General features: G+C 41.2%; 1 protein-coding gene across 6 annotated transcripts in view; it reads left to right on the top strand.

Annotated features, from left to right (window-relative positions):
- Positions 1 to 12,358, top strand: part of Cobl (cordon-bleu WH2 repeat protein) — a 227,255-nt gene that overhangs the window by 83,033 nt on the left and 131,864 nt on the right. For 3 of the 6 annotated variants that reach the window (XM_029544956.1, XM_029544958.1, XM_029544957.1), the window contains exons 3-5: positions 4,593 to 4,803; positions 6,809 to 7,037; positions 9,339 to 9,383. In XM_029544956.1, the coding sequence (XP_029400816.1) occupies positions 4,593 to 4,803; positions 6,809 to 7,037; positions 9,339 to 9,383 (485 nt within the window). The remainder of the gene's footprint in view (positions 1 to 4,592; positions 4,804 to 6,808; positions 7,038 to 9,338; positions 9,384 to 12,358) is intronic. The other 3 variants (XM_021210378.1, XM_021210380.1, XM_029544959.1) reach the window with 1 other exon arrangement.

Genomic DNA, 12,358 nt, shown 5'->3' on the forward strand with positions numbered 1-12,358 from the left:
GGGGTATGGGAATCTTTCGGGATAGCATTTGAAATGTAAATAAAGAAAATAATAATAAAAAAAAAAAAAAAAAAAAAAAGCAGTTGGCATACCTAGCACCCAGTGATCCATATGGTCAACGAAGGTTCCAAATGTGCATATCTTATTATCAAGACATTCTAAAGATGAGCCCCTATACCAGTAGCCTTGACAACACCAGAGAATTTGTAAGAACTATAGGTTTTGCAGTCCCACCCAAGGCTGGCTGAATTAGAAAACCACGGGTGTGGTCCATCAAACTATGTTTCCACAAGCCCCAAAGTTTCAGATAGTATGTGCATGCAGAGATCCTCTGCTCACAGCCTGCTTGTGGCTCTGCTCCTGACCAGGCACTCTGTCCCAAGAGTGAGTTTGGGCTCTTACTTGTCCTATGACATGAGAAAGGAGACTATAGTTTATATAGTCTACAAAGAGGTCTCCTCATCCTCACCACACCATACCTAGTGCCTTCAGTACCATCCTATCTATCCTGTGCATCTGAGGGTATGGTCCCTCCATTGCAGGAGGGCTGTTTGTTCATTTGTGTTCTCTCTGACACCAGCCTTTGTACAGTGGTAGTGCAGACCCTTCATTTCCTGTTGCTCAGTAGGACTATGAAGACAGCCATATAAGGTAGAAGATCAGTTTCTTACTGAACTTACTGGCTCAGGCAAAGCCATCTTTGAACTTTGTATACATTTAGAAAGCAACATATTTTTTAAGAGAAGTTTATACAAATTCTACTCATATTTCAAATCTAAAATTAGAGTACCCAAAAGCAGTTTTACCACTGTGTTATGAATGTTACAAGGCACTGTACAACCAAGGGCAAAGCAGCAGGGGGGAAAAATCCATGGAAGATAGATGGGCAAAAAAATAAATAAATAAAAAGAAATTTTAGGTTACTTTTTAAGGTAAGTTTTAAGTGAGCCCTTCCAACTCAGCTTGCTTGTTTTGGGGGTGCTTGCTCCCCCTTTTTAACATAGCTTTTCTTTTTCTGTTAAGCTTGTGGTTTTATGGTAATGGTGATTATGTAGAGACGGGCTGCAGAGGAATGTTTTCCTATTTTTATCTGTGTTCCTGGGTCTTTTTAAGGCCCCATCACTGATGCCACTGTCTCTAATACTTTGTAACTTCCAAACATCCCTGACTCTGCCTTTGACATTCTGAGTATGTCTGATTGCTGAGTTTCTTTCATTCCTTGGGAGATGGGGGAAAATACTTTGCAGTTTAAGGGTCTGATGTCACTTGCTGAAAGCAGGGTGGCATTCAGTCAAATACAGATGGTGATCCTCTGCCAAAGCTATGTGAAATTCCCATGGAAAACAGCAGTGATGTATCATATACTTAGCAAGCAGTGACATGGTGCATGCTACTGAGCTAACACTGTTTAGTGTCTTGAATTTATTAATTCATAGAAGCCTCCAGCAACCCTCTGAGCTGGCCTCTAGCCTAATGCCACCACAGTAAGGAAACCGAGGCACAAAGCAATGCAGCCAGTTTTCTTGGCTCAGAGAGGCCATGCATAGCAGTCCTAGGATCCCACACAGTCTGTGTCAGTTCCTCTAATAGAACATAACCACAGGAAAGACACCAGTCCTTGGTCAGAGGATGATGTCAGCAAACTGTGGACCAGGGGCCAGGACTTCTCTAGGAGATCATGGTGAGGAGAGGCCAGACTCAGCAGGTGGTGAGAACGATGGGGAGTGGCCAAATAGCCTTGCCAGTCTTTGGAAAATTCTCTGTGGCCCTGTGACACACTGACCTACTAAGACCTCGAGGAGGCATACACATAACACCCAATTAATAAAGCCATCAGCTCTTTGTTCATAGGCAACAAAAGGCAAGTTGGGATCTGATAGGTCTATAATAAAACCCCACAGGGACTGTAGGCAAGCTAGTACTTTTGTTCATTCTTAGGCATTATCAATATGCAGAAGGCTGTCTTTCCCTTTCTGAATAGGTTTCTCCAGGAGTACCAAAGGAGCTTATTTAGATCTAAGGAGCTTCTTAGAGTTTTTTCAATGCTATTCCATAGCATTTTAACAGGTGTATTACAAGCTGGAAAAGACTTGGCCCCCTCATTCTTTTGTTTCACACAGGCTCCTGAGGTGCATACAGTGGCACAGTCGTGACTAATCATAACAGCATCCTCTTCAATAAAGTGTCAACCCCCTTATCACATGTAATAAATTGACCCAGTGTCCTGTTTTCTTTCCTGTACCCAGGTTCCCATTAGAGTTCCCAGTTCCCATTAGAGTCCTCAGGAGACAGCTCCACCGGGGACCTCACAGTGAAGGATGGTTAGGGCAATGTGGAGCAGCTAAGGAAGACTTCAGTCCTATCTGCCCCCAACCTCCTTACCTTGCCATAACGACTGAGCTGAGCTGAGTGTAGGTTCTAGCCACCAGGAAGCTATGTTTGTCTTTCAAGGCTGAATTCATGGCTGTGCTCTATGCATAATGCAACATGCATGGTGAGCCATGGCTGGTTCATTGTGTTCTATAGTCTTTGGGGTTTGGAGGTTTACTCTGTTTCTGTGCCTCCCCTCTCTCCCTCTGCTTAATAATAAATTGGGATAGGTAGGTTATTGGTTGTTGAAAACTGTTCCCATCCTTGAATGTTGAAATATAATTAAAACTTCCATAGGATGAAACATTCTCTAGGAAAACTACACCTTTTCCTTGGTGACTTGGGAGGACAAAGGACAGTATTACATAGGGATTGGGTCAACTGATTTTCAAATAATCATTTGATATATAAAGTTGAGGTTTGAACTCCTAGTTATATACATGGTCCTAATACCCAAACACTGTCAATACATAGAGTTGCATGTGCTGGCTTCTGCTAAGCCAAGAGGGTATGTTCTCTGCAGTGGAGAAAGCCCCAAACTGTGCATGCTCCCTTTCATTGCACTGTGATTCAGACCTTAATGTTTAGATGGTAGTAGTAAGGAGCTATAAAATTCAGTATTATTTTAGCACTGTTCAAAGACATTTCTTTGTGCAGAAGGCTTTGCTGTGGTACATGATACATGTCACTGTGTGCTCTCCGTTTTACTTTGAAGTTCTCTGTTGAGAGAAAGGTGAATATGTATCTAAGCTAGAAGAATCAGAATTCACTGCAGGGTTTCTCCTGCTCATGCCTTAGTTTCTGAGTCAATGTTGAATATGTCCTGGTCCTTCCCACCCAATATCCTAGGGACACAGGGTACCAGCTCCATGGGAATTATGGTTGTACTGGTTGGTGCATGCTGCTAATGTCCTCTTATACATAAGATGTGGTAAGCATTGCCCTGGAGATAATAGTGAGTGTTTCTTTGGGGTTATCAGAATGGTCAGGATATTGTTCAGCTACAATAAGTGAGAAATATTGCACTTGGGGGATTCTTTTGGCGTTAGATTTGCTCAGAGGGAAGGAGAGAAGGACAAAGGCAACCACTCATTGCTGTGATTTTTGGTTTTTCATTTCATAGCTTTTTGAATAAATGACCTAGAACATAATACCCAAGTAAGAGATCTGTTATATTTTCTAAATTAAACTTTTATGCATTCTCCTTTATTTTCTTAACTTTCTCTCCCTCCTCATGTGTGTGTGTGTGTGTGTGTGTGTGTGTGTGTGTGTGTGTGTATGATTTTTATTGTATTACAGTCAGTTATTATGTATCCATCATGGCAAGATATTTTTAAATCATGAATAGATACTCAATTTTATATGATATTTTTAGTACTAACGGAGATGTATATGGGTTTTTATCATTCATTTTAACAGTATGATATGTCACATTATTTATTGACTTGCATGCATTACATTGAACCAGGCTTGAATTCCAGGAAAAGTTCCTACTTGTTCTGGGTATTACCTTTTTACTGTGCTGTTGAATTGCATCAGTAGTATTTTATTGAGGATTTTTGTTTTCATTCTTATTTGTTTTGGATGACAGCCTCCATCTTGCTGGAGATGCTCAGTCTTTTGTTGTTGTTGAAGAGTTTAAGAAACATTGTTGTGTTATTCTTTGGATATTCAGAATCATTTTTGGTTGCATCCTTTGGTCTTAGGTTTTCTTTTTAGGTGAGGTTTAATTACTGATTCAGCCTCTTTATTTGTTAGTGGTATTTTCAAGAGTCTCCTTTCTCTTTCATTTGGTCTTGGTAGAGTCTGTCAGTTTCTGCTGGATCATTGTTCATCAAAGTGCCTATCAATTTTTTCAACTTAAAATTTAGGGTTTTTTTTTTTTGATACTTTACACTTAAAAACAATGGGGAAATTCATGCCATGGAATCAAAGGCTTTTTGCTTATAGAATTTAGTTAACCTAACAGATGTATTTAAATAGAAATGGAACTCTTGTTCTTATTTATTATAATTTTGATGAGCTATTAAAGTGGACTGTTAGCATTGAAACTATTAACATGCCATTATAGAATTATGCATAAGAACTTGCATGTTTTAAAATTGCTACTATTGTCCTCCTCTTGCTTCTCCTCCCTTGGCCATTTGTTCAGCCTTACTCAGACAGACAGAAAGGAACCTACAGACAGTCTTGATAACCATGATTTGTTTTCTCCTTTTCAGCCATGCAATGATGGACCTCCTGGTTGAACTCTGCCTTCAGAACCACCTGAATCCTTCTCACCATGTCCTAGAGATCTGGTCTTCTGAGACCCAACAGCCTTTGAGTTTTAAGCCAAATACGTTGATTGGGTCCTTGAATGTGCATACTGTATTTCTGAAAGAAAAAGTCCCTGAAGAGAGAGCTAAGCCTGGCCTAACCAAGGCGCCTGAGGTCAGTGGTGCCTGTGGATTGTCTGAGAACATACCGAGATGGAGATTTGTATATGAGTGTACAGGAGTGCTAGAGAGGCCAGTGGTGGTCTTTGTTTGAGTTCCAAACACACAGCTCTGTGTTGAGAGTCCTTCTTTTATACCAGGTATAACTGATACTTTTATACCAGGCACCAACTAGGCTTGCTTACAGGACATAGATACTAATGTTTATTGTTGTAATACTGATTCTTTCTAGATTATGCAGATAGAACTGTTGTAGGACAAGCTGTCCATCAGAACTTTCTTGAAGATGAAAATGTTCCTAAATCTCCATTTTTCCAGTATAATAGTCACAGGTTCTGTGCAGCACCTGAACACTTGGAATCTAGCTAATATGATCAAGAAATAGATTTCTCAGGTTTATTTTATTTGACTTAGTAACTGGTGACTGCTTTCTTGACACATGTATTTCTGGGTTTCTTTTGGCTCCAGGAGGCACAACTCTAAAACGAACTCACTATCTTAGAGAGAGGAGAGATAGGCCCTTTTGAAAAAACTGTTTTGATTTTTGCTATTTGTTTTCTTTTGGTTATGAAAGAGGGGAGTGGTAATATGAAGTTGTGTAGGGGATAAGAAGTGGAAAGAACCTGTGAGGAGTTGGGGGAGAAGAAAGAATATGATCAAAATATATTAGCTGGATTTTTAAAAAAAAATGTTTTCAGGAATATTTATACTGTTGCATCCAGGGAATGTCTTAGTTGTCATTTTACTACAACTATAAATTATCAAGTAAAATTAATTCCAAATTCTTACATGGCTTTGTAATGTTTTTGAGCATGGTCTTAAGGCTCTAGTTAAGGCTAGTTAAATACTAGCTGAATCAGATTCTTGAAAGATATGCTCAAGCCTTGCTTTTAAAACTGGCAGTTATTCCAGTAATTTGTGAATAATAATCTGTGAATTTTTAGTTTTCAGTGATTAGTAACGTGTAATTGGTTCCTTTTCATCCTAAGTCTGTAGGAGAATCTCACTAGTACTTCAGACACACAGTGTTTCATGGAGAAGTATGTGAAGGGCCATCCTTCACGTCCGGTGGCATCTCTTAACTGCTTGGGCTCCAGGGACATCGTTCCTCTTGCAGAATCCCAGGCTGGAGCAGGGCCCTATATTCCTCCTAAATTCCAGCTCATTAAGTCTACTAAGCCTGCTATTCCGAGTCCAAGGGAACCATGGCATTCATCTGTCACTCTCCTCACATGCTACCTTGATCTTTGCAAGGGCTATGTACCTTGTGGAGAATAGTGAGGGTGAATTGGAGTAGTGTGCATGAAGCTTTGACTCCTACAATGTTTTGATGGGCCCCTTAAGACTCACTATAGGTACTTATAATCAGCAAATTTAGAGAAATTGTTTTTCTTTCTGATTATTATGTCTGATATTTGAGAAAAATTAAATGCATTTCTGGCTTAGTATAAAAAATGTATAGTGCATCTGTATGCATATATCTGTATTCACACATATGTCTGTGTGTATACCTTATATGTACTTATAAAGTCTTTATAAACATATATTCATATATACATCCATATATTTTTGTAATGTTTTGACTTCTTAAGCAAGAAGTTTTGTTTTACAAGACTATTCTTAAAACCGTTTCTATCATTTACAAACATCTTTCCTTTAGGAAAAAAAATACAAATGATTTGTGCCCAAGTTTAGGCAGACTCTGTGAAAGGCTGAACATTTAGACGGAATTTAAACTAAGATACCTCAACCGCGTCAGTTTTTCCCTGTTGTTTAGCAGTTGCCAGTTAACACAAGAGAGTCTAGCAATCACCTAATATTCTGTACATTTATTTTCCAGTATTCATTATTATGTTTTTTCCTGGACCCACCAACTTTGTGGAAGAAAGATCAGGGGCTGGAAAAATCCTGCCATACTCAATCCTAGAATTGAAACAGAAATTAAAACAATTGCAGGAAGAGGCACTCATAGAATTCATATGTCTGGTGTGTTCATGCAGAAATCTGTACGCCTGGTAGTGAACTACCTGAGAACGCAGAAAGCTGTCGTGCGGGTGAGCCCTGAGGTGCCACTGCAGAATATTCTGCCAGTCATCTGTGCGAAGTGTGAGGTTAACCCAGACCATGTGATCCTGCTCAGAGACAATGTTGCTGGGGAGGAGCTGGAGCTGTCCAAGTCCCTGAATGAACTAGGGATCAAGGAGCTGTACGCATGGGACAACAGAAGAGGTGAGACTTGCCACATTCTATATGCCCTGAAGTGACCACATGGTACATGCCCTGATACGTAGTGACTGGACAAAAGGTATGCACACAAACCTGTATTCCCCCCCCCCCAGCCCCCTACAGCAGTCAGGAACACTATCTAGAGGTGGGTATGGGAGGCTTCAGGTACCTGGGGTTTTCTCCAGTGGTAAAGTAGGCAAAGAAGAATTTAGGTTGTTGTTGTAGTATCCTACGATGCTAAGTGTGTCTCTTTCCTCCCATGTCTGCAATGCCTTTTGCCTTCTGTCTTCCTCTGAGCTGTAAGAAGTAACAGCTAATAAAAAGAAACGGCGAGGAGAGAGAGTACACCTTTTGCTGTTGCTACTCAGAGACTCCTTAGAACATTGTGTGAGTTTTGCTTCAGGTGTCCTTGCTCCCAGGGTTTAGCCACTGCTTGAATCTAGGATGACTTGCCAGAAGCACATTGACCATCCTCTGAAAGCACCCAGTTCTGGCTCCTGAGAGCAATCCTGCAGACAGACTCTACACACTAGTCTACTGCTAGTGCTCTGCCGTGCCTGTGGCGTGCCTGTGGTGTGCCTGTGGTGCTTTGCAGCACAATCGATCACTAGTAGCCCCAATGAGTGGCCGGCCCTGTGCAATGTTGCTACAGGGCAGTGTATTATGTATTTAGATTTTTCTGATTGGCATAACGGTTTCGATTTTTAGTTATTTATCCGACAAAAACATAATTTATAGTCCTTGACTGCATAGTTTTAAGATGGACTTTGAGGTATGCTGTGGAATGCTGCCCTTGTGGCATAGCTGTGTTATCATGAACTCAGAGCAACCATGCAGGGACCCTTACAAGATCGGGCAGACTAACATGACTGCTATGTCATTTGTTATTACTCTCCAGATCAACTGACTTTTAAAAATATGCAGCTGGTCTTTTATATGTTCTTTTATAGCCTTTATCATACAGGCTTTTAGATAATTTCTTCTAAAAATGTGTTTTTCCTTATTAAGAAATATATGGTGAAAACAGTGGTCACGGTGTCTCTTATGATCCAGCCCACACTGTACCTTTCTCAGCCCACACCTTCCCTGGGGATTCTGTATTCATCCTCTCACCTGACATGGGAGAAAGGTAGTGTAAGGTAGGTGGCATAGCCTCCTCAACAGAGTATCTGAGAGAATATTGCATCTAGTCAAGTCAATTGCTGCTGATGCTGTGGACTTGAGATTGAATTCAGAGCCTTATACTTGATCCCCCAGCCAGTATCTCTTAAAACCACAGTCAGTACTCTCGGCATCAGAGGCACAGCCCCAGTTGCTCTGAGTGTGTTTGGTTATGTTTAAATTTGGATTGTAGGATATTTTAGACAAAAAGAAAAAGAAAAAAACTGTCCCACATTTAGGAATCTGAGTGAAAGGCTTGCACACTGAGACAGGCCTCTGTTACATACCATACCACGCTTGGACATATCTTGAAGAACAGAAGTCCAAATGCTTCCTGGAGAAGCCATACGAGCTGCCCCTCTGTTAAGGAAAAGCCTCCCTGCTCCCAGTTATCAGAAACATGGAAGCTGAAGCCTTCAGCAGGGCTAGGACTCAGCACAGCTCTTACAGTCTACTGACAGGGAATGCAGCCGATTAGCATTTCTGTTCTTTACTAGAACTAGCTACTCCAAAGGCCCTGAGTATACTACTCACTGCCATGACAATCTATTTCCCTGCCCTGTGGTAGGCAGGCCCCAAGGCCAACTGTATGCCTTTTACCTGTAACACGCCTCTTTTGGTGACCTTGGTCACCAACCATCCTGCTCCATGTCTGTACCTTATCCTGCTGACTACCAAACATCTAAGAAGAAATGAGAATCTTCCAGAGGGTGTCCTTCGGAACCCTTCTCTCTTCTGAAGCTGATCAGCAGAACTGCTAGGGTGCCTGTGGGATGCCCTTGCAAGAGGCTAGGGGGCAGGAGTTAGTCTTTTCCTCATCTCTGCAGTTGATGGAGAAAGGGAGACTGCAGCTAGAGGTTACTGGGCTGCTGGCCAAATGCCTCCGCTGTCTGCACACTGAAGGCGCAGCTTGAAGAATTCCAAGGCTCTGCTGCCCCCTGTGCTCACAGCAGGCATAGCAGCCTGTTGCTGGGACTAAGAGGCCAGGCCTGGAGGTACAGGCCCCTCTGCGTATGCCCTTGTCTCTTTTGTGGGTGGTGTAACCCCACACTTGAGGCTGAGGGAGTAGTTAGTTAGATCTTTGGTTTGGGCTGCTGTAGACCTCCAAGTTGTTCTCATTTTCTCATTGCCTGCCTTTTCCAGTTCTTCTGACCAAAACGCAGTCTGAGCCTTCCCTGAGCTGTCAAGGTACAGTGAGCTGACAGGCTGCCCTCTGCATGGCTCCAGATGGGAGGGTGCACGGAAGTGATGTGTCTGTCAGACCTCAAAGGAACTGAGTTTGGCTCGAGGCACTCTGGGGAGGGGAGAGGGCTTGCTGGGTTGATTTGAGGTTATGATTTAAGTTTTTATTTCTCTGGTTCTTTTAAAGACAAGAATTACCTTGTGTGAGAATTTGCTATGTAACTTTAGTTCATAGAAATGACTGTGACTGTTGACAGAAATTCTATAGCTCAGAATTTCAGGTGAAAGTGATGTGTGCAGAAATAACATCAGTTCCTATTGCCTAGACTTGTTTTTTATTCTTACTTTTGTGCTTCCTGCCTAGATCTATCCTAGATGTTATAGAGTATCCACCAGTTTGGGATTGAAACTGACCCCTATCTATCATAGAAATATAGGTATATCATAGAAATATAGGGTTAGTTCAAATTTGGCACTCTCATTTTACAAGTCTCTGTTATATACATGTGCATACACATACTCATGAAGAGGCAGCTACATATATTTATCTCTGTGTATTTTTTACAAATTTGCATAAGCATATATGTACAAATATATACACAGGTGAATTATGTGTGTAATTGTGAGTGTAATGAGTCCTTTAGTTTCACATACCCATATGAATAAAAATTAATGAAAGAAACTGCAGCATTTGCATGGATCGCAGTCTGCTGTGGATTGCCTGAGTTCCGGGACTGAGTGGCCCCATTTACCAACCCATAGCCAACCTTCCTCATCAACAGAATTTCTCACACAAGCATTCTCCCTTAAGGAGAACAGGACACACACATACATAACCACTGTAGCCATCCTGGGAGATTCTGCTTGGAGATTTATGCAGACTGGGGCTGGGGAGAAGTGAACTTTACTACCACTTCCTTTATTCATATGTCTAGAGTCTAGTGATGGTATTGCACCTTACAGACAGATAAGCTATGATGATAATGGCCACTTGGACCACGTGGGAAGTCTCTACTAGGGACTCATTTAGTGGCCATGGAACTGCCCAGTTTCCACTTTTCCCATCTAGACCAACAGCTGCATATATGTTGCCACCCAACTTACCTTCATTATCATCCCCATCACTTTAATGCATCCAAATAGGAAGTGCTTTCTTGAAGATTAAATGTGAGCCTTGAAAATAAGTGCTGTGCTACCATGCATGATCATTCATCTTAAAGCACATGCTCTCTAGGGAAATATATGTGTCCAGAGCTTACTGCCCTGGTAGGACAGCCTAGCTGTCTATGAAAGCTTAGCCTGATACCAATGAGAGATATTTCTTGCTTTGTTCTCACCTTACTACAGTGTCTACCTAGTATCAGGGACCTCTTATATGTCTCTGTTCAATCCATAGGCAAAGCCTTTAAAAATATATTATCAGCTTGAGGCCTAGGCTGGGGTTGGGAAATCTGAGGCCCTACTGCACCATACAGTTGTTAATTGAGCAGGAGATGACACCTTTCCAAACAGTATGGTTCTGGAGCCAGGGTCATCTTAACTCTTCTTTATGAGGTGGCCTCAGTCCTGTGACCGGCCACTTATATTTAGGAAGACAAACAAAAAATTCAGCTTGCTTTCAATCTCTCATTTTCATGGGCACTGTAATATCGCCTGTGTGATAACAACATATTTTCTTTCTTGTTTATCTGTGGGTTTCTACAGTGTTATCAATTTTAATATATCCTTGTCATGTGCCATTCAATTGAAAAACTAATATAAACCAGAAATAGACATGTTAATGCATGCCATTGTTTGGATATGATATTATTTTGTGGTGTCAATTTTTTTTCTTCCTAGTTCTACACTAAGTAAGGGGGTTGATGTGACTAACATAATTACGTGTGTGCATGTGTATCTGTACAGCTGCATCATGTAAGTAAGTCCTTTGGTTTGGTTGCTGTGTGAATCAGAGCCCACTAATCTCCTTAGCTAAGCCTCCTGCATGTCATTAAATGCCCTGGCCTGCCCAAACAGGACAAAAGATTTGCTTCCTGCAGGATCCTTTAAGAACCACTGGGCTCCACTTTGGCTTTGTTGAGTAGAGAGTACATTCATACATACTTTTAAATGTATTGACTTTTATGTTCTTCTTTAACTTAGATATGAAACCACACATCATTAGACCAAAACATTAATAGATGTTTTCTGGATTTGGGTTAATATACTCATAGCAGTTTGTCAAATTCCACAAGGGAATATTTCCACCAGTGGTCTAGAGGTCTGACTGTCCTGCAGTTTGATCTGGGAAAATTGACCTTTCTACCCTTTATGAATACGTGCCTTGTTTTTGTTTTTGTTTTTCTTGGCTCTGTCATGTCTTATGTGTTAGAAGAGAAGGGTAGGGTGAATGAAAGCCAAGAATAGGCAAATAGAATATAATCATAAAAAGGAAATGTTCTGGGAGTGAAGTGAAGATAACTGGGTGGCTAAGAGCACTTACTGCTCTTTCAGAGGACCTGGGTTTGGTTCCCAGAACATATGTGCTGCTCCCAAACATCTGTAACTCCAGTTGTAGGGGATTTGCTCTTCCCTTTGGGCCTCTGTGGACACCAGGCATGCACATAGTACATAGACATGTACTGTAGGGAAGCACTCATACACATAAAACAAATCAATTTTTAAATTAATATAGAAGAAAGAAAAAAATGATGACCAGAACCCCTGGAGATCTTGTTCAAACAATAACTAAGTCTCTTTCACTGTTCCTCCATGTTCTGGGAAAGAACAGACTTTGTGATTTAATTAGCATTTTTACCTTACTTATACCTCCTAATACTGACTGTTTTTGCAGGTGTCACAGTCCTTGGAGCAATGCTGTTTGATTGGGCAGCAATAGGTATCTGTTGCATTTAGAACTTTAAGTAGTCAAAAATGTTCAAGTACTCCAAATGGAGAAACACTGCCAGCCTCAGGCAGACTCAGAACCAAGCCAGTGTAAA

Source organism: Mus pahari, chromosome 13, assembly GCF_900095145.1.
Source record: "Mus pahari chromosome 13, PAHARI_EIJ_v1.1, whole genome shotgun sequence".
Lineage (NCBI taxonomy): Eukaryota > Metazoa > Chordata > Mammalia > Rodentia > Muridae > Mus > Mus pahari.